The sequence below is a fragment of the Bombina bombina genome, chromosome 1 (genome assembly GCF_027579735.1).
Source record: "Bombina bombina isolate aBomBom1 chromosome 1, aBomBom1.pri, whole genome shotgun sequence".
NCBI classification, from domain to species: Eukaryota; Metazoa; Chordata; class Amphibia; order Anura; family Bombinatoridae; genus Bombina; species Bombina bombina.
Genome location: NC_069499.1, coordinates 553,415,483 through 553,435,256, shown reverse-complemented (window position 1 = coordinate 553,435,256; position 19,774 = coordinate 553,415,483). Strand labels below are relative to the sequence as shown.

Below are 19,774 nucleotides of genomic sequence, written 5' to 3'. Positions count from 1 at the left end.
TCAGTTTTACTATGGAGAGCAGTAAGGTATTTCTTCTTCTCTTTCAGGACCCAAATCATCCAGACAACAGTGCCCTGTGTGACTTCCAAGCTCTGTCTTCTGACAACATCCAAACCTTTGAGGCAAGTTTTTGGCAAGAACATTTCTTTAATAAGTGAAGATTAAAAGTAAAATCTAAGCAGCATTTCCATCTAGATGTAAAGAACCACATAGCAGATTAAGAGCTAGCAAATGTGTTTGCATCATGTTTATTTGTTTGTAGTGCAGTAAATGAAGAATAAACCAAGCGTTGCATATTTATCCTGGACTACAGAACTGATGCTCTTTAATGTGCATTATAGAAAATTGTTGTGCACATATACATTATCTCTTTAATAATGATTTGTGGTAAGAATTATAACTGTTATAGGAAGAAATATTAAAGTAATTGTAAACTTTCTTAATGTAATGCACAGTAGATACAATTAGTCACAATTAGTCTTCAAAACAGGGGCACTTTCATTGATTACATTTTTTTAAGACGCTTTATTTGTAAAATATTTACCATTTTGTGATGGTAAATATCACACCGTTCCTCCTCCCGCATCTCATATTGCATTTAGCTGAGCGATGATGAATCCGGCTTTATCCAATCATTGCGTGCCTCACATGGTGTTCATCTTGTGGGGCACGCAACGATTGGATGAAGCCGGATTCATCATCGCTCAGCTAAATGAAGTATGAGATGCGGGCAGAGGAATGGTAAATATTTTACAAATAAAACGTCTTAAAAAAATTGAATCAATAAAAGTGCCCCTATTTTAAAGACTAAGTGGCCAATTTATCAATGTCTGCCGCCATGATACGCTGCAGTGTATCATGTCCGACAGACATCGCTGAATGCCAACAGCATACGCAGGTGGTGTCAATCAGCCCGATCGTATAGGATCAGGCGGATTGCAGACCGCAGCCTCAGAGGCAGAGGACCGGTTATGGAGCAGCGGTCTTTCCTGAAGGCTCGCGCGGAAACAGGGTCATCAAGCTCCATTCAGAGTATGATAATTCGGCCCCTAATTGTATATACTGTGCATTACATTAAGAAAGTTTACAATCACTTTAAGGCCTTTATTTATCAAGCTGTCTACTTACCTACATTCAACGGCCCCAATACGCTTGCCTAAGATCTTCCTAACATCGCTGCCGCGGACCTGAATACGTTCGTCAAATTTATCAAGAAAGCTGTCAAAAAGCCGCACACCAAGCACGGTGCGATGAGATAACAGTCATCGATCTCGCTGCTCTTCGGCTTATTCGCAGCTTTCTTGCTATACTGTCACTAAGCACCCACACTATACTATACAGTTTTACCCCCTAAACCGCCACTTCCGGAGCCCCCTGCAACCAAATAAACTTATTAACCCCTAAACCGCCGCTCCCAGACCCCGCCGCCACCTACATTATACCTATTAACCCCTAATCTGCTGCCCCCTATACCGCCACCACCTACATAAAGTTATTAACCCCTATCCTGCCGATCCCGGACCCTGCCGCAACTAAATAAAATGTTTAACCCCTAAACCTCCGCTCCCGGAGCCCGCCGCCACCTACATTATATTTATTAACCCCTAATCTGCCCCCCCTACACCGCTGCCACCTATATTATATTTATTAACGCCTATCCTGCCCCCCCTACACCACCGCCACTATAATAAAGTTATTAACCCCGAAACCTAAGTCTAACCATAACCCTAACACCCCCTAACTTAAATATAATTTAAATACATCTAAATAAATATTACTATTATTAACTAAATTATTCCTATTTAAAACTAAATACTTACCTATAAAATAAACCTTAAGATAGCTACAATATAACTAATAGTTACAATATAGCTATCTTAGGGTTTATTTTTATTTTACAGGCAACTTTGTATTTATTTTAACTAGGTACAATAGTTATTAAATAGTTATTAATTATTTAATAACTACCTAGTTAAAATAAAGACAAATTTACCTGTAAAATAAAACCTAACCTAAGTTACAATTACACCTAACACTACACTATAATTAAAATAATTAAATAAATTAACTACAATTAAATAAAACTAACTAAAGTACAAAAAAACCACACTAAATTACAGAAAATAAAAAACAATTACAATTTTTTAAAACTAATTACACCTACTCTAATCCCCCTAATAAAATAAAAAAGCCCCCCCAAAATAATAAAATTCCCTACCCTATACTAAATTACAAATAGCCCTTAAAAGGGCCTTTTGCAGGGCATTGCCCCAAAGTAATCAGCTCTTTTACCTGTAAAAAAAGAAATACAACCCCCCAACATTAAAACCCACCACCCACACACCCAACCCTACTCTAAAACTCACCCAAACCCCCCTTAAAAAACCTAACTCTAACCCCCTGAAGATCACCCTACCTTGAGACGTCTTCACCCAGCTGGGCACAAGTGGACCTCCAGAGGGGCAGAAGTCTTCATCTGATCCGGGCAGAAGAGGACCTCTAGACGGGCAGAAGTCTTCATCCAGCCGGCATCTTCTATCTTCATCCATCCGGAGCGGGTCCATCTTTAATCCATCCGATGTGGAGCATCCTTTTCCATCGACGTCCTAACGAAGAATGAAGGTTCCTTTAAATGACGTCATCCACGATGGCGTCCCTTGATTCTATCAGCCAATTGGAAATAAGGTAGGAAAAATCCTATTGGCTAATGCAATCAGCCAATAGGATTGAGCTTGCATTCTATTGGCTGTTCCAATCAGCCAATAGAATGCGAGCTCAATCCTATTGGCTGATTGCATCAGCTAATAGGATTTTTCCTACCTTAATTCCGATTGGCTGATAGAATCCTATCGGAATTCAAGGGACGCCATCTTGGATGACGTCATTTAAAGGAACCTTCATTCTTCATTAGGACTTCGATGGAAGAGGATGCTCCGCGTCGGATGGATTGAAGATGGACCCGCTCCGCTCTGGATGGAAGAAGATAGAAGATGCCGCCTGGATGAAGTCTTCTGCCCGTCTGGAGGGTGATCTTCAGGGGGTTAGTGTTAGGTTTTTTTAAGAGTGGGTTGTAGAGTAGGGTTGTGTGTGTGGGTGGTGGGTTTTAATGTTGGGGGGGTTGTATTTCTTTTTTTACAGGTAAAGAGCTGATTACTTTGGGGCAATGCCCCGCAAAAGGCCCTTTTAATGGCTATTTGTAATTTAGGGTAGGGAATTTTATTATTTTGGGGGGCTTTTTTATTTTATTAGGGGGCTTAGATTAGGTTTAATTAGTTTAAAAAAAATTGTAATTGTTTTTTATTTTCTGTAATTTAGTGATTTTTTTTGTACTTTAGTTTATTTTATTTTATTGTATTTAATTGTAGGTAATTGTAGTTAATTAATTTAATTTATTTAATTGTAGTGTTAGGTGTAATTGTAACTTAGGTTAGGATTTATTTTACAGGTACTTTTGTATTTATTTTAGCTAGGTAGTTATTAAATGGTTAATAACTATTTAATAACTATTGTACCTTGTTAAAATAAATACAAAGTTGCCTGTAAAATAAAAATAAATCCTAAAATAGCTACAATGTAACTATTAATTATATTGTAGCTATCTTAGCGTTTATTTTATAGGTAAGTATTTAGTTTTAAATAGGAATAATTTAGTTAATAATAGTACATTTATTTAGATTAATTTAAATAATATTTAAGTTGGGGGGGGTGTTAGGGTTAGATTTAGGTTTAGGGGTTAATAAAATTAATATAGTGGCGGCGGTGTAGGGGGGGGGCAGATTAGGGGTTAATAAATATAATGTAGGTGGCAACGGGGTCCGGGAGCGGCGGTTTAGGGGTTAATAACTTTATTTAGTTGCGGTGCTGTCAGACTCCCATTGATTCCAATGCATCTGCCGCCTCCAGGGCGGTGGATTGAAAACCAGGTATGCTGGGCCGGAAATGTGGCGAGCGTACCTCGTAGGATCTTGATAACTTCCAAAAGTATTCAGATTGTGCCAAACTTGCGTTCGGAACATCTGGAGTGACGTAAGCATCGATCTGTGTCGGATTGAGTCCGGCGGATCGTATGTTACGTCACAAAATTCTACTTTTGCCGGTCTCTAGCCTTTGATAACTATGGCGAATCAGGCTCCCCACAAATACGCTGCTGAATTCCAGCGTATTTGCGGTTGACAGCTTGATAAATAGAGGCCTATGTCTGAAATCTCAGGACCGTAAAATGAATGTGAATTTGAAAGTTTTTTTGCCTTTGAATGAGTGCAATTGGATCCAATTCTGCACTTAAATAGGCACAGGCAGCTTATAGTCAGAGCATCCACCATTTTCCCTACCCTATAAATAAAGCCAGGAAGCATATTTTTGTCATATACTATACAAATATAGCTATTGCATCCAGCATCTTCTAACATGTACCACTAAATTTATCATCCACCAATTGAACTGTTTGTTTGGGCTTTTTTACATTGGGAAACAGATGATGGCAGAACAAGCATGGCAAAACATTGGTTTGCCATCAGGGCAGCAATTAGAACTGGCAAATCTAATCAATGGGGCCGTCACTTTGCTTCCTCTGGACATACTGTGAAGGATCTACGGTATATCCCACTAGACCATGTACCTTTCCTCAGAACAGAGTGAGATATAGTTCAAATTCTGCTACAAAAGGAGGCACAATGGATTTTGGAACTCCCAGAGGACTCAATGTACACACAGGAAGCAAGCTTTATTATAATGCATACTCTGATTGCTGCATTTAGTGCTTGGCTACATTGGTTAAGATATAGGTGTCTTAGCTAGTGTCTCTCTCCCCATTTATTTATTTTTATCTGCTATGTGCTGTAAAAGTTAAAACAAACATCAGCTTATGAAAATATTTACACCACAATACCAAATATTGGATGTGACACTTTAATCTCCTATAATGTGGGATGTGGTAAATCTTTTATTTAAAGATTACATTTACTAGCTGAACCTAAATGATAAATAGAAGATTTCTTGTAACAAATCGGTTTCTACAATTAATATTCCTGTGTGCAGGATTTAACTCAACACCAACCTTCCCATGATCCTGTTGGCCGACCCATCATTCATCAGTCTGGCCTCAAACATGCAACTGGGGAAGCTGTATACTGTGATGATATGCCCGCTCTAGATGGGGAACTTTATGTTAGATTTGTCACCAGCTCAAGAGCTCATGCGAAAATTGTGTAAGTGATATAACAAATATAAGTTTTTACAGGTATCACAGAAAATACGTTAGTTGTAAAAAGCAGATTTTACATACTAAATATATTTATTTAGAACACATTTACCATATGCTGTCATTATGCCTGTATGGTAGCACAATAATTTCTTAAAGATACAGTATATAGTCATAGGGGTCAATTTATCAAGCTCCCTATGGAGGTTGAAGCCCCTTGTCTGCCTGCTCTGAGGGGCGGACAGAAATCAACCCGATCGAATACGATCAGGTCGATTGACACCCCCTACTAGCGGCCGCGAATCTGCAGGGGGCGGCATTGTAGCAGCAGTTCACAAGAACTGCTGGTGCAATGATAAATGCTGACAGCGTATGCTGTCAGCATTTATCGATGTGCGGCGGACATGATACGCTACATCGTATCATGTCCGCTCGCACATTAATAAATTTACCCCATTGTCTAAAAAAAAAAAAAAAAGAAAAAAACTTCTTCAAGTTTAAGTTTAATTTGTATATTATTAGTTGACATCACCGTTTTGTTGTTTTTGCTGTGCAAATAAGAAAATGCTCTAATGTGTTAAAAGTATTTGTCTATTAGACTATTGCTTGCACATAACTATGGGCCAGATTACAACGGGTGTGCTAATGATAGCTCTATTGTTGGACCTCACTAACATTTGTGCACAACTTTATATTACAAATCCATGGTAAATTGCATTTACCATAGAAGGGTTAGAGCGGGCTATACTTTCAATTGATATCGCAACATCGCTAACTTGCGCTCATATTACAAGGTAAAAGGAAGGTATATTTTTGCTTGACTAAAAGCGGAAACTGCACTAAAATATTTAGCGCAACTTAAGACCTGAGGGTCAATTTATCATTTACTGGGCGGACATGATTTGCTGTAGCGAATCATGTCCGTCCAGCATCGCTAAATGCAGACAGCATACGCTCTCGGCATTTAACATTGCACAAGCATTTCTAGTGAAATGCTTGTGCAATGATGCCCCTGCACATTCACGACCAATCGGCCGCTAGCAGGGGGTGTCAATCATCTAGATTGTATCGGATCGGGATGATTGCAGTCTGCAACCTAAAGGGTGGTGGACAAGTTAAGGAGCAGCGGACTTATGACCGCTGCTTCTTAACTTAAAGGGACAGTCAAGTCCAAAAAAAACTTTCATGTTTTAAATAGGGCATGCAATTTTAAACAACTTAACAATTTACTTTTATCACCAATTTTGCTTTGTTCTCTTGGTATTCTTAGTTGAAAGCTAAAACTAGGAGGTTCATTTGCTAATTTCTTAGACCTTGAAGACTGCCTCTAATCTGAATACATTTTGACCACTAGAGGGCATTAGTTCACATGTTTCATATAGATAACATTGAGCTCATGCACATAAAGTGACCTAGGACTGAGCACTGATTGGCTAAACTGCATGTCTGTCAAAAGAACTGAAATAAGGGTTCAGTCAGCAGAAGCTTAGATACAAGGTAATCACAGAGGTAAAAAGTATATTAATATAACTGTGTTGGTTATGCAAAACTGGGGAATGGGTAATAAAGGGATTACCTTTCTTTTTAAACAACAAAAATTCTGGTGTTGACTGTCCCTTTAAGTTTCCGGCGAGCCAGAAACTAAGGGCGGAGAAAGCAGCATGTGTTTTAAATCTCCCCCCTGAAGTGAAGTGTAAAGGTTACATTTATTTTTTTACAATTTTTCAAAACATATTTAAATAAAATATTACACTCATATACATACATTTTAATACAAATATAATTTTAATATTGATAAAAAAGTTTTAAAAGGTTTAAAAAGGAAATGGTATATGGCAAAGTGTTTGATTGAAAAGGGCTCTAATGTATATATATTTTATATAACAAATTTTAAAATAGTGGGGAGGCGAAAAGTGAGATTAAATTCATCCACAATGCACAAAATATAAAAGGAATAACTCATTGTGTAGCCCATTAACAAATCTAGAGAAATCAGTAGACATGTGCATGGCGAAAAAATTCGGTTCGGTTCGGATCGATTCGGAATTTTTCGAAGTTCGGTTCGGATCGATTCGAATTCGGAAAATTATGAATCGATTCGTTTCGGATTCGTTTCGGATTCATTCGGATTCGAAGAAATTCGGCTGGATTCGGTTCGATTCGGTTCAATTCGGTTCGTAAATTCGGCATTTCGGTAAGTGTTAGGTGGGATTAGACTAGTATTATACTGTATATTAGGTGTTAACCTAACATACTGTACAATACTAGTGTAATCCCAATGGCCATCCGAATTTACGAATCGATTCGGTTCGATTCGGTTAGATTCGGAAAATTCGGCAGAATTTTAATTCGGAAATTCGGTTCGATCCGAATCGCCGAATTTTCCGAATTTTCCAAATTTCCGAATCGAACCGAAACGAATCGCACATGTCTAGAAATCAGAGGACTTGTTTTTTCAACAGAAAACCTCTAGGTACAATTAATATTTATTGTGGTAGGCTATAGGCGGTATATGGGTTTATGGGTTAGGAAGTTTATTGCGGTGGGCTATTGGCGGTCTAGGGGCTAATAGGTTAGGAGGTTTATTGCAGTGGGCTATTGGTGGTTTAGGAGTTAATAGTGTAGGGTTAGTTTGTGGTGGCGGGTTATGCCGGTTTAGGGGTACATACGTATTTTTATTCGGCTTGGTGCTATACATTTAAAAGGGATCCTATACTTTACAAATGTCAGTGCCAATGCTGCTTGGAATATTTACTATAAATCGCTGATGCTGCCTTCAAACAGTTATGTCGGCACTTTTTAATATTTTGTCAGCATTCTCGACATTGCGTCGGATCCCTTTTGAATATATCTCTGCCTCGCAGCACTTTTGATCATCAGGACCCTGGTGAGCCAATGACAAGACGCATATATATATATATATATATATATACAGCCATCAATCTGCAGCAACAAAGAATACCAAAAGAATTAATCATATTTGGTAACAGAAGTAAGTTGGAAAGCTGTTTAAAATTGTTTGCTCTATCTGAATCATTAAATAAATGATTTTGGTTTCATTTCTCTTTAGCCCCTGTAAAGATATTAAACACATAATCAAAATCAGATCCAGAGCAACAATGCTCTACTAGAAGTTAGTTTAATAAATGGTAAACCAATTATAATTGATATATGTGTATCCACCGATCCCCAGCTAGTCCCATCAATTCATTTCTGCTCCTGAACCTACCTAGCTATGTTGTTCAACAAAGGATCTCAAAAGTCAATTTTATATTAGAAGTAAATTGGAATTTGCTTGCTCAATCTAAACTATAAAGTTTTTTTTCACTTTTATGTTTAAGTTCAATAGATGTCTCTGAAGCCCTAGCACAGCCAGGTGTTGCGGATGTCATACAAGTGGAAGATATTCCTGGAGCTCCTCAGTGTATGCAGGAAGGAGGAGAGGAGCAACTGCTAGCACGGGGAAAGGTGAAGCAGCTATATTTTCTCACCTTCTTGTTCACCACTAATCTGCAAGGTCAAAGAATCAGAGGGAGAAGAAAGTCCAGTGCAGCCTGGTCAATACAGCCTCTGTTTGGATATGTAAATAGTCTAAAAAAAATAGGATATGACTTAAAAACTCTTAAATCCTCCACAAATGTTGATCTTGTTTTCATTAAATGAAGTGGTTATGGGTAAGGAGGTGTCCTGCATGCAGTAAATAAATGGGTGGGTCATACTAAAATACATAGATATACAGTGTATTGTTATAGTGTGTGTTGCATGAGCTGACTTTGCATTACATACAATAATCTGTGTTATACAGGTGCTTGGCATGGGTCAGCTTATCTGCGCAGTACTTGCTGGTACACCCGCTTGTGCAAAAAAGGCAGCTGCCAAAGTGAAAGTGATCTACGAGAACCTGGAACCAGTAATTCTAACCATTGAGGTTGAGTACAATCCTTTTGTATATTATTCTAAATTTGTCTTTACCAGTACACACATATCAGTATGTTTGACAGCATTATAACGTTTATTTGCTAAGAGCCCCTGCTGACCTGTCTCATTGCAAATTATTTCTGCCTAAGCACAGGTCAGAAATGGCTAAATTACTACTTAGCAGACCTGCATATAAATAGTTCCTAGTTAAAGCGCACTTGAAAACGCACATCTCCCATACAAAAGTTTAGTTAAGTATTGTAAAAATATATTGCCAAGTATATTCATTATTTATATTTCCTGTAATTCCTATTCCTGGTGTGCACACGGCAGTTATCCTAATATTGTCTGTGTATACGACGTGTATACAGCAATGCTACAGTGAGTTTAATATTTCACCTTAGAGCAGACTGGTTGATCACAGCAAGAGACTAGGAACATAATTTCATCAGGTTTCTAAGGGTTGTATTCCTGGACTGCTCTGTAATATATAAAAGGTGTGTGTTAATTTTATTTTATTTAACACCTATTTAATATTTATTTTACATTTATTTTTTAATGCTGTGGTTAACTGCATAAATACTCCTAAATCAGCAAATTAACTTTAAGGTCCCTTTAATTGTTTCATGACAGGTGATGTAAACGTATATAGTTAATGCTGATTGTACTTTGTATTTTTACCCTACAGGTCTTGTGTTGATTTAATGCTGTGACTACTTTGTTCTTTTTCTACAGGATGCAATTAGCCACAACTCCTTCTATAAGCCACAGAGGATGCTGGAGCAAGGGAATATAGAGGAAGCATTTAAGTCAGCTGACCAGATTCATGAAGGTATATATAGGAAATGCAAAACATAGATATTGAGAGGCTGCCCTAAATAGTGTCAAACACACACAAAATACAGTCATGGCCAAAAATATTGGCACCCCTGCATTTCTGTCAGATAATGCACCACTTTGCCCAGAAAATTGTTGCAATTACCAATGTTTAGGCATTCTCATTTTTATTTCTTTTGTTTGTATTGGTGTGACACAAAAAAGTGGGGAAAAAAGCCAAATCTGACACATTTTATGCAAAACTCCAAAAATTGACTGAACAAAATTATTGGTACCTTCTCAAAATTGTAAGAAATAATAATAAATGCTCCTGTAATTTGTAATTAAACTCACCTGTATCAATTAGCAGGTGCTGACAATATAGAAATCACACTGGCAACCCGTTAAAATGGTAAAAAATTTACTCAACCTTACTGTTGTGTGTCTCTGTGTGCCACACTGAGCATGGAGAAGAGAAAGAGCAGCAAAGAATTGTCTGAGGATTTGAGAACAAACATTGTGGAAAAGCATGGACAATCTCAAGGTTACAAGTCCATCTCCAGACATCTTGATGTTCCTGTGTCCACTGCAACATAGTCAAGAAGTTTACAGCCCATAGCACTGTACCTAATCTCCCTGGACGTGGACAAAAGAGAAAAAATGATCAAAGATTGCAACAAAGGATTGTTCAAATGGTGGATAAAGAACCTTGATCAACTTCCAGACAAATTCAAGCTGACCTTCAGGCACAGGGTACAAATGTGTCAGCTTGCACTATATGTCGCCATCTGAATGAAAAGGGACGCTATGGTAGGAGACCCAGAAGGACCCCACTGCTGATACAGAAACATAAAAGAGCCAGATTGGAGTTTGCCAAAACCTACCTGAGGAAGCCAAAATCCTTTTGGGAGAATGTGCTGTGGACAGACGAAACAAAATTACAGCTTTTTAGGTAAAGCCCATCATTCTACTGTTTTTAGAAAAATAAATTAGGCTTTTAAAGAAAAGATTACAGTCCCTGCAGTTAAACATGGTGAAGGTTTACTGATGTTTTGGTGTTGCTTTGCTGCTTCAGGCACTGGATGTCTTGACTGTGTGCATAACATTATGAAATCTGAAGATTACCAACGAATTCTGTAGTGCAATGTAGGGCCCAGTGTCAGAAAGTTGGGTCTCCGTCAGAGGTCATGGGTCTTACAGCAGGACAATGACCCAAAGCACACGTCAAAAAGCAGCCAGAAATAGTTTAAGACAAAGCTCTCGAGAGTGCTTAACTGGCCAGCAATGAGTCCAGATCTCAATCCCATAGAGCACCTGTGGAGAGATCTGAAAACAGCAGTTGGGAAAAGGAACCCTTCCAATCTGAGAGACCTGGAGCAGTTGTCGAAAGAAGAGTGGTCCAAAATTCCAGTAGAGAGGTGTAAGAAACTCATTGATGGTTACAGCTAGCAATTGATTTCAGTTGTTTTTTTCCAAGGGGTGTGCTACCAAATATTAAATTGAGGGTGCCAATAATTTTGTCAAGTCCATTTTTGGAGTTTTGCGTGGAATGTATCAGATTTGGCTTTTTTTTTTCTCCACTTTTTGTGTCATACCAATTAAAACAAAAGAAATAAGCATGAGAATGACTAAATATTTGTAATTTCAACAATTTTCTGGGCGAAGTGGTATATTATCTGACAGAAATGCAGGGGTGCCAATATTGTTGGCCATGACTGTATGTGTTTACCTCCAGTGTTGTACAATAAGCCAGAATGCAAGCTCCTTGTACTATTTGGTTATTAGATGTCATCCATAAGCCTTTGTGTCACACCACAAGCTAACAAATATGAAACTTGCTATGGCACTTTCAGAGTTTCACTCTACATCCCACAGACATTGTTGTGCAAAACTTTAAATATGCATATGAGATGCTGGGAGATGTAGCCCTCATCGGCAATGCATTTCTCATTTCTCTGGCTATTTTATCAATCTCAAATTAAAAATACTAATGATGTTTAGTTGCAAATGAAAGGAGGCCAGGTTTCTACAGCTCACCCTGAAGGCTGTGTAAAGCTGGCCCCTACAAATGTAGCACTAACGAAACACAGTGGATTTTTTATTTGTGCCGATTGTATGAAGGCCTGAAGTGCACATCCTAACTTAACCTCTTCTTATCTGGAAACAAGTTGCAATGTTTGATTAAAAAAAATATATGTTACGAGGGCCATGATACTTATTCAGTTGTAAATGAATTGCTGGAGTGTGCAAACAATGAGTGTGTGGAATATTGAGTGTTATTCCGGAGTTTACACTTCCACCACTTCAAAAATGAATTAGAAAGCCCACATTTTTCAGAATTAGATTACAGGAAATGGGACAAAATAAATAATTAAAGTAAATTGCAAAGTTTTTTTGAAACATTTTATATGACAATCTCAAGTAGAGAAAAATCTAAGGCCTAGATTTAGAGTGTTACGGTACCAACAGTGTACCAAGGGTTAATACCAGGGAACAACGTCCTGCATAGGGAATCAGCAATTCACAAACCAGCCAGTTTTCAGGTTTAAACAGAATGACATTTATTAAAGGCTAGATGCCTAGTATTTATACAGGTTTGACACCCCCCCCCCCCCAGATGGGGGTTGAAAGACTGTTGTACATTACATGGAGGGAACAAGCCCTTTGACATGATACAATAGAATTATATTACTTAAACACTTCAACCACAAGACACTCTTGGCCCTTCTTATCACTTAGGCGTTTTCTCTCTGAGGTGATCAAACAATAGAATGCTTAGCACTAATTAGATTATAGCTGGAGCCAGCAACTCTGTCTTTAGAAATTAGTTTCTTAGCTAAACACAATTAACTCCTTCAGTCCTGACAGAAGGGTCTGTCACATAGAGTTTGGCGGTAGCCGGGAAAACCAGCGTTAGAGGCTCCTAACGCTGGTTTTAGGCTACCGCCGGTATTTGGAGTCACTCAAAAAAGGGTCTAACGCTCACTTTTCAGCCGCAACTTTTCCATACCGCAGATCCCCTTACGTAAATTGCGTATCCTATCTTTTCAATGGGATCTTTCTAACTCCGGTATTTAGAGTCATGGCTGAAGTGAGCGTTAGAAATCTAACGACCAAACTCCAGCCGCAGAAAAAAGTGAGGAGTTAAGAGCTTTTTGGGCTAACGCCGGTTCATAAAGCTCTTAACTACTGTACTCTAAAGTACACTAACACCCATAAACTACCTATGTACCCCTAAACCGAGGTCCCCCACATCGCCGCCACTCGATTAAATTTTTTTAACCCCTAATCTGCCGACCGCCACCTACGTTATACTTATGTACCCCTAATCTGCTGCCCCTAACACCGCCGACCCCTGTATTATATTTATTAACCCCTAACCTGCCCCCCACAACGTCGCCGCCAGCTACCTACAATAATTAACCCCTAATCTGCCGACCGCAAAGTGCCGCCACCTACATTATAGCTATGTACCCCTAATCTGCTGCCCCTAACACCGCCGACCCCTATATTATATTTATTAACCCCTAATCTGCCGCCCTCAACGTCGCCTCCACCTGCCTACACTTATTAACCCCTAATCTGCCGAGCGGACCGCACCGCTATTATTATAAAGTTATTAACCCCTAATCCGCCTCACTAACCCTATAATAAATAGTATTAACCCCTAATCTGCCCTCCCTAACATCGCCGACACCTAACTTCAAACATTAACCCCTAATCTGCCGACCGGAGCTCACCGCTATTCTAATAAATGTATTAACCCCTAAAGCTAAGTCTAACCCTAACACTAACACCCCCCTAAGTTAAATATAATTTAAATCTAACGAAATTAATTAACTCTTCTTAAATAAATTATTCCTATTTAAAGCTAAATACTTACCTGTAAAATAAATCCTAATATAGCTACAATATAAATTATAATTACATTGTAGCTATTTTAGGATTAATATTTATTTTACAGGCAACTTTGTAATTATTTTAACCATGTACAATAGCTATTAAATAGTTAAGAACTATTTAATAGTTACCTAGTTAAAATAATTACAAAATTACATGTAAAATAAATCCTAACCTAAGTTACAATTAAACCTAACACTATACTATCATTAAATTAATTAAATAAAATACCTACAATTACCTACAATTAAACCTAACACTACACTATCAATAAATAAATTAAATACAATTCCTACAAATAACTACAATGAAATAAACTAACTTAAGTACAAAAAATAAAAAAGAACTAAGTTACAAAAAATAAAAAAATATTTACAAACATAAGAAAAATATTACAACAATTTTAAACTAATTTAATCTGTAAGGTTAGGGGTGTTTAGACTCGGGGTACATGTTAGGGTGTTAGGTGCAGACGTAGGAAGTGTTTCCCCATAGCAAACAATGGGGCTGCGTTAGGAGCTGAACGCGGCTTTTTTGCAGGTGTTAGGTTTTTTTTCAGCTCAAACAGCCCCATTGTTTTCTATGGGGGAATCGTGCACAAGCACGTTTTTGAGGCTGGCCGCGTCCGTAAGCAACTCTGGTATCGAGAGTTGCAGTTGCGTTAAAAATGCTCTACGCTCCTTTTTTGGAGCCTAACGCAGCCTTTATGTGGACTCTCAATACCAGAGTTATTTTAAAGGTGCGGCCAGAAAAAAGCCAGCGTTAGCTACGCGGGTCCTTACCGACAAAACTCTAAATCTAGCCGTAAATTTGCAGACTAAATTCCAAGTAAAGAAGACAAAATAATGAATGTGCATTGCGTTTTCACTGTACTTACTTAAATGGTTATTAAACCCTACATTTTTCTTTCATGATTCAGATTCAGTTTTAATCAACTTTCAATTTACTTCTACTATCAAATTTTTCTCCAACATTGGTGTGTCCGGTCCACGGCGTCATCCTTACTTGTGGGATATTCTCTTCCCCAACAGGAAATGGCAAAGAGTCCCAGCAAAGCTGGTCACATGATCCCTCCTAGGCTCCGCCCACCCCAGTCATTCTCTTTGCCGTTGCACAGGCAACATCTCCACGGAGATGGTTAAGAGTTTTTTGGTGTTTAAATGTAGTTTTTATTCTTCTATCAAGTGTTTGTTATTTTAAAATAGTGCTGGTATGTACTATTTACTCTGAAACAGAAAAGGATGAAGATTTCTGTTTGTAAGAGGAAGATGATTTTAGCAGACAGTAACTAAAATCGGTTGCTGTTTCCACATAGGACTGTTGAGATGAAGTAACTTCAGTTGGGGGAAACAGTTAGCAGACTTTTCTGCTTAAGGTATGACTAGCCATATTTCTAACAAGACTGTGTAATGCTGGAAGGCTGTCATTTCCCCTCATGGGGACCGGTAAGCCATTTTCTTAGTCAAAAACAAACAGAATAAAGGGCTTATTATGGGCTAAAAAACTGGTAGACATTTTTATGGGCTAAATCGATTGCTTTATTTGTGCATATTATTCAAATTTAGGCTAATAATTGGCATTTATAATCTTGGGGAACGTTTATAAAACGGCAGGCACTGTATTGGACACCTTTTTCAGTCAGGGGGCCTTTCTAGTCATAGACTGAGCCTCATTTTCGCGCCATTAATGCGCAGTTGTTTTTTGAGAGCAGGGCATGCAGATGCATGTGTGAGGATCTAAGAATCTCTGAAAAAGCTTTTAGAAGGCGTCATTTGGTATCGTATTCCCCTCAGGGCTTGGTTGGGTCTTAGCAAAGACTATATCTGGGACTGTATAGGGGTTAAATTGAAAAACGGCTCTGGTTCCGTTATTTTAAGGGTTAAAGCTCTTAAATTTGGTGTGCAATACTTTTAAGGCTTTAAGACACTGTGGTGAAATTTTGGTAATTTTTGAACAATTCCTTCATACTTTTTCACATATTCAGTAATAAAGTGTTTTCTGTTTGAAATTTAAAGTGACAGTAACGGTTTTATTTTAAAATGTTTTTTGTGCTTTGTTGACAAGTTTAAGCCTGTTTAACATGTCTGTACCTTCAGATAAGCTATGTTCTATATGTATGAAAGCCAATGTGTCTCCCCATTTAAATTTATGTGATAATTGTGCCATAGCGTCCAAACAAAGTAAGGACAGTACTGCCACAAATAATGATATTGCCCAAGATGATTCCTCAAATGAGGGGAGTAAACATGATAGTACATCATCTCCTACTGTGTCTACACCAGTTTTGCCCATGCAGGAGGCCCCTAGTACATCTAGTGCGCCAATACTTATTACCATGCAACAATTAACGGCTGTAATGGATAACTCCATAGCAAATCTTTTATCCAAAATGCCTACTTATCAGAGAAAGCGCGATTGCTCTGTTTTAAACACTGAAGAGCAAGAGGACGCTGATGATAATTGTTCTGTCATACCCTCACACCAATCTGAAGGGGCCATGAGGGAGGTTTTGTCTGAGGGAGAAATTTCAGATTCAGGAAAAATTTCTCATCAAGCTGAACCTGATGTTGTGACATTTAAATTTAAATTAGAACATCTCCGCGTACTGCTTAAGGAGGTGTTATCTACTCTGGATGATTGTGACAATTTGGTCATTCCAGAGAAATTATGCAAGATGGACAGGTTCCTAGAGGTTCCGGTGCCCCCCGACGCTTTTCCTATACCCAAGCGGGTGGCGGACATAGTAAATAAAGAGTGGGAAAAGCCCGGCATACCTTTTGTTCCTCCCCCTATATTTAAGAAATTATTTCCTATGGTCGACCCCAGAAAGGACTTATGGCAGACAGTCCCCAAGGTCGAGGGGGCAGTTTCTACTCTAAACAAACGCACTACTATTCCTATCGAAGATAGTTGTGCTTTCAAAGATCCTATGGATAAAAAATTGGAAGGTTTGCTTAAAAAGATTTTTGTACAGCAAGGCTACCTTCTACAACCAATTTCATGCATTGTTCCTGTCACTACGGCAGCGTGGTTCTGGTTCGAGGAACTAGAAAAGTCGCTCAGTAGAGAAACTCCATATGAGGAGGTTATGGACAGAGTTCACGCACTTAAATTAGCTAACTCTTTTATTTTAGATGCCGCTTTGCAATTAGCAAAATTAGCGGCGAAAAATTCAGGGTTTGCTATCGTGGCGCGCAGAGCGCTTTGGCTAAAGTCTTGGTCAGCGGATGTGTCATCCAAGACAAAATTGCTTAACATTCCTTTCAAAGGTAAAACTTTATTTGGACCTGATTTGAAAGAGATTATTTCAGACATCACTGGGGGAAAGGGCCACGCCCTTCCACAGGATAGGTCTTTTAAGGCTAAAAATAAACCTAATTTTCGTCCCTTTCGCAGAAATGGACCAGCCTCTAATTCTGCATCCTCTAAGCAAGAGGGTAATGCCTCACAACCCAAACCAGCCTGGAAACCAATGCAAGGCTGGAACAAGGGTAAGCAGGCCAAGAAGCCTGCCACTGCTAACAAAACAGCATGAAGGAGTAGCCCCCGATCCGGGACCGGATCTGGTGGGGGGCAGACTTTCTCTCTTTGCTCAGGCTTGGGCAAGAGATGTTCAGGATCCTTGGGCGCTAGAAATAGTTTCTCAAGGTTATCTCCTGGAATTCAAGGAACTACCCCCAAGGGGAAGGTTCCACAAGTCTCACTTATCCTCAAACCAAATAAAGAGACAGGCATTCTTACATTGTGTAGAAGACCTGTTAAAGATGGGAGTGATACACCCAGTTCCAATAAAGGAACAAGGAATGGGATTTTATTCCAATCTGTTCGTAGTTCCCAAAAAAGAGGGAACGTTCGGACCAATTTTGGATTTGAAGATCCTAAACAAATTTCTCAGGGTACCATCGTTCAAAATGGAAACCATTCGAACGATTCTACCCACCATCCAGGAAAGTCAATTTATGACTACCGTGGATCTAAAGGATGCGTACCTACATATCCCTATCCACAAGGAACATCATCAGTTCCTAAGGTTCGCTTTTCTGGACAAACATTACCAGTTTGTGGCTCTTCCATTCGGATTAGCCACTGCTCCAAGGATTTTCACAAAGGTGCTAGGGTCCCTTCTAGCGGTTCTAAGACCAAGGGGCATTGCAGTAGTACCTTACTTGGACGACATTCTAATACAAGCGTCGTCCCTGTCAAAGGCAAAGGCTCATACGGACATCGTTCTAGCCTTTCTCACATCTCACGGATGGAAGGTGAACAAAGAAAAGAGTTCTCTGTACCCGTCAACAAGAGTTCCCTTCTTGGGAACAATAATAGATTCCTTAGAAATGAGGATTTTTCTGACAGTGGTCAGAAAATCAAAACTTCTAAGCTCTTGTCAAGTGCTTCATTCTGTTCCTCGTCCTTCCATAGCGCAGTGCATGGAAGTAATAGGATTGATGGTTGCAACAATGGACATAGTTCCCTTTGCACGAATTCATCTAAGACCATTACAACTGTGCATGCTCAAACAGTGGAATGGGGATTATACAGACTTGTCTCCAATGATTCAAGTAGATCAAAAGACCAGAGATTCACTCCGTTGGTGGCTGACCCTGGACCATCTGTCTCAGGGAATGAGCTTCCGCAGGCCAGAGTGGGTCATTGTCACGACCGACGCCAGTTTAGTGGGCTGGGGTGCGGTCTGGGAATCCCTGAAAGCTCAGGGTCTATGGTCTCGGGAGGAGTCTCTTCTCCTGATAAACATTCTGGAACTGAGAGCGATATTCAATGCTCTCAGAGCTTGGCCTCAACTAGCAAAGGCCAAATTCATAAGGTTCCAATCAGACAACATGACGACTGTTGCTTATATCAATCATCAAGGGGGAACAAAGAGTTCCCTGGCGATGAAAGAAGTGACCAAAATAATTCAATGGGCGGAGGATCACTCCTGCCACTTGTCTGCGATCCACATCCCAGGAGTGGAAAATTGGGAAGCGGATTTTCTGAGTCGTCAGACATTTCATCCGGGGGAGTGGGAACTCCATCCAGAAATCTTTGCCCAAATAACTCAATTATGGGGCATTCCAGACATGGATCTGATGGCGTCTCGTCAGAACTTCAAGGTTCCTTGCTACGGGTCCAGATCCAGGGATCCCAAGGAGACTCTAGTAGATGCACTAGTAGCACCTTGGACTTTCAACCTAGCTTACGTATTCCCACCGTTTCCTCTCATTCCCAGGCTGATAGCCAGGATCAATCAGGAGAGGGCCTCGGTGATCTTGATAGCTCCTGCGTGGCCACGCAGGACTTGGTATGCAGACCTGGTGAATATGTCATCGGCTCCACCATGGAAGCTACCTTTGAGACAGGACCTTCTTGTTCAAGGTCCATTCGAACACCCAAATCTGGTCTCCCTCCAACTGACGGCTTGGAGATTGAACGCTTGATTCTATCAAAGCGTGGGTTTTCAGATTCGGTGATAGATACTCTGGTTCAGGCCAGAAAACCTGTAACTAGAAAAATTTACCATAAAATATGGAAAAAATATATCTGTTGGTGTGAATCCAAAGGATTCCCATGGAATAAGATAAAAATTCCTAAGATTCTCTCCTTTCTTCAAGAAGTTTTGGAGAAAGGATTATCTGCAAGTTCTCTAAAGGGACAGGTCTCTGCTTTATCGGTCTTACTACACAAAAGACTGGCAGCTGTGCCAGATGTTCAAGCTTTTGTTCAGGCTCTGGTTAGGATCAAGCCTGTTTACAGACCTTTGACTCCTCCCTGGAGTCTAAATCTAGTTCTTTCAGTTCTTCAAGGGGTTCCGTTTGAACCCTTACATTCCATAGATATTAAGTTACTATCTTGGAAAGTTTTGTTTTTGGTTGCAATTTCTTCTGCTAGAAGAGTTTCAGAGTTATCTGCTCTGCAGTGTTCTCCTCCTTATCTGGTGTTCCA

At 39.4% G+C, this 19,774-nt stretch overlaps 1 protein-coding gene across 1 annotated transcript in view; it reads left to right on the top strand.

The window, feature by feature from the left end:
* LOC128645614 (aldehyde oxidase-like) overlaps positions 1–19,774 on the top strand; it is a 196,049-nt gene that overhangs the window by 91,939 nt on the left and 84,336 nt on the right. The window contains 5 exon segments of the mRNA XM_053698721.1: positions 48–122; positions 5,038–5,207; positions 8,542–8,668; positions 9,006–9,128; positions 9,854–9,950. Coding sequence (XP_053554696.1) covers positions 48–122; positions 5,038–5,207; positions 8,542–8,668; positions 9,006–9,128; positions 9,854–9,950 — 592 coding nt within the window.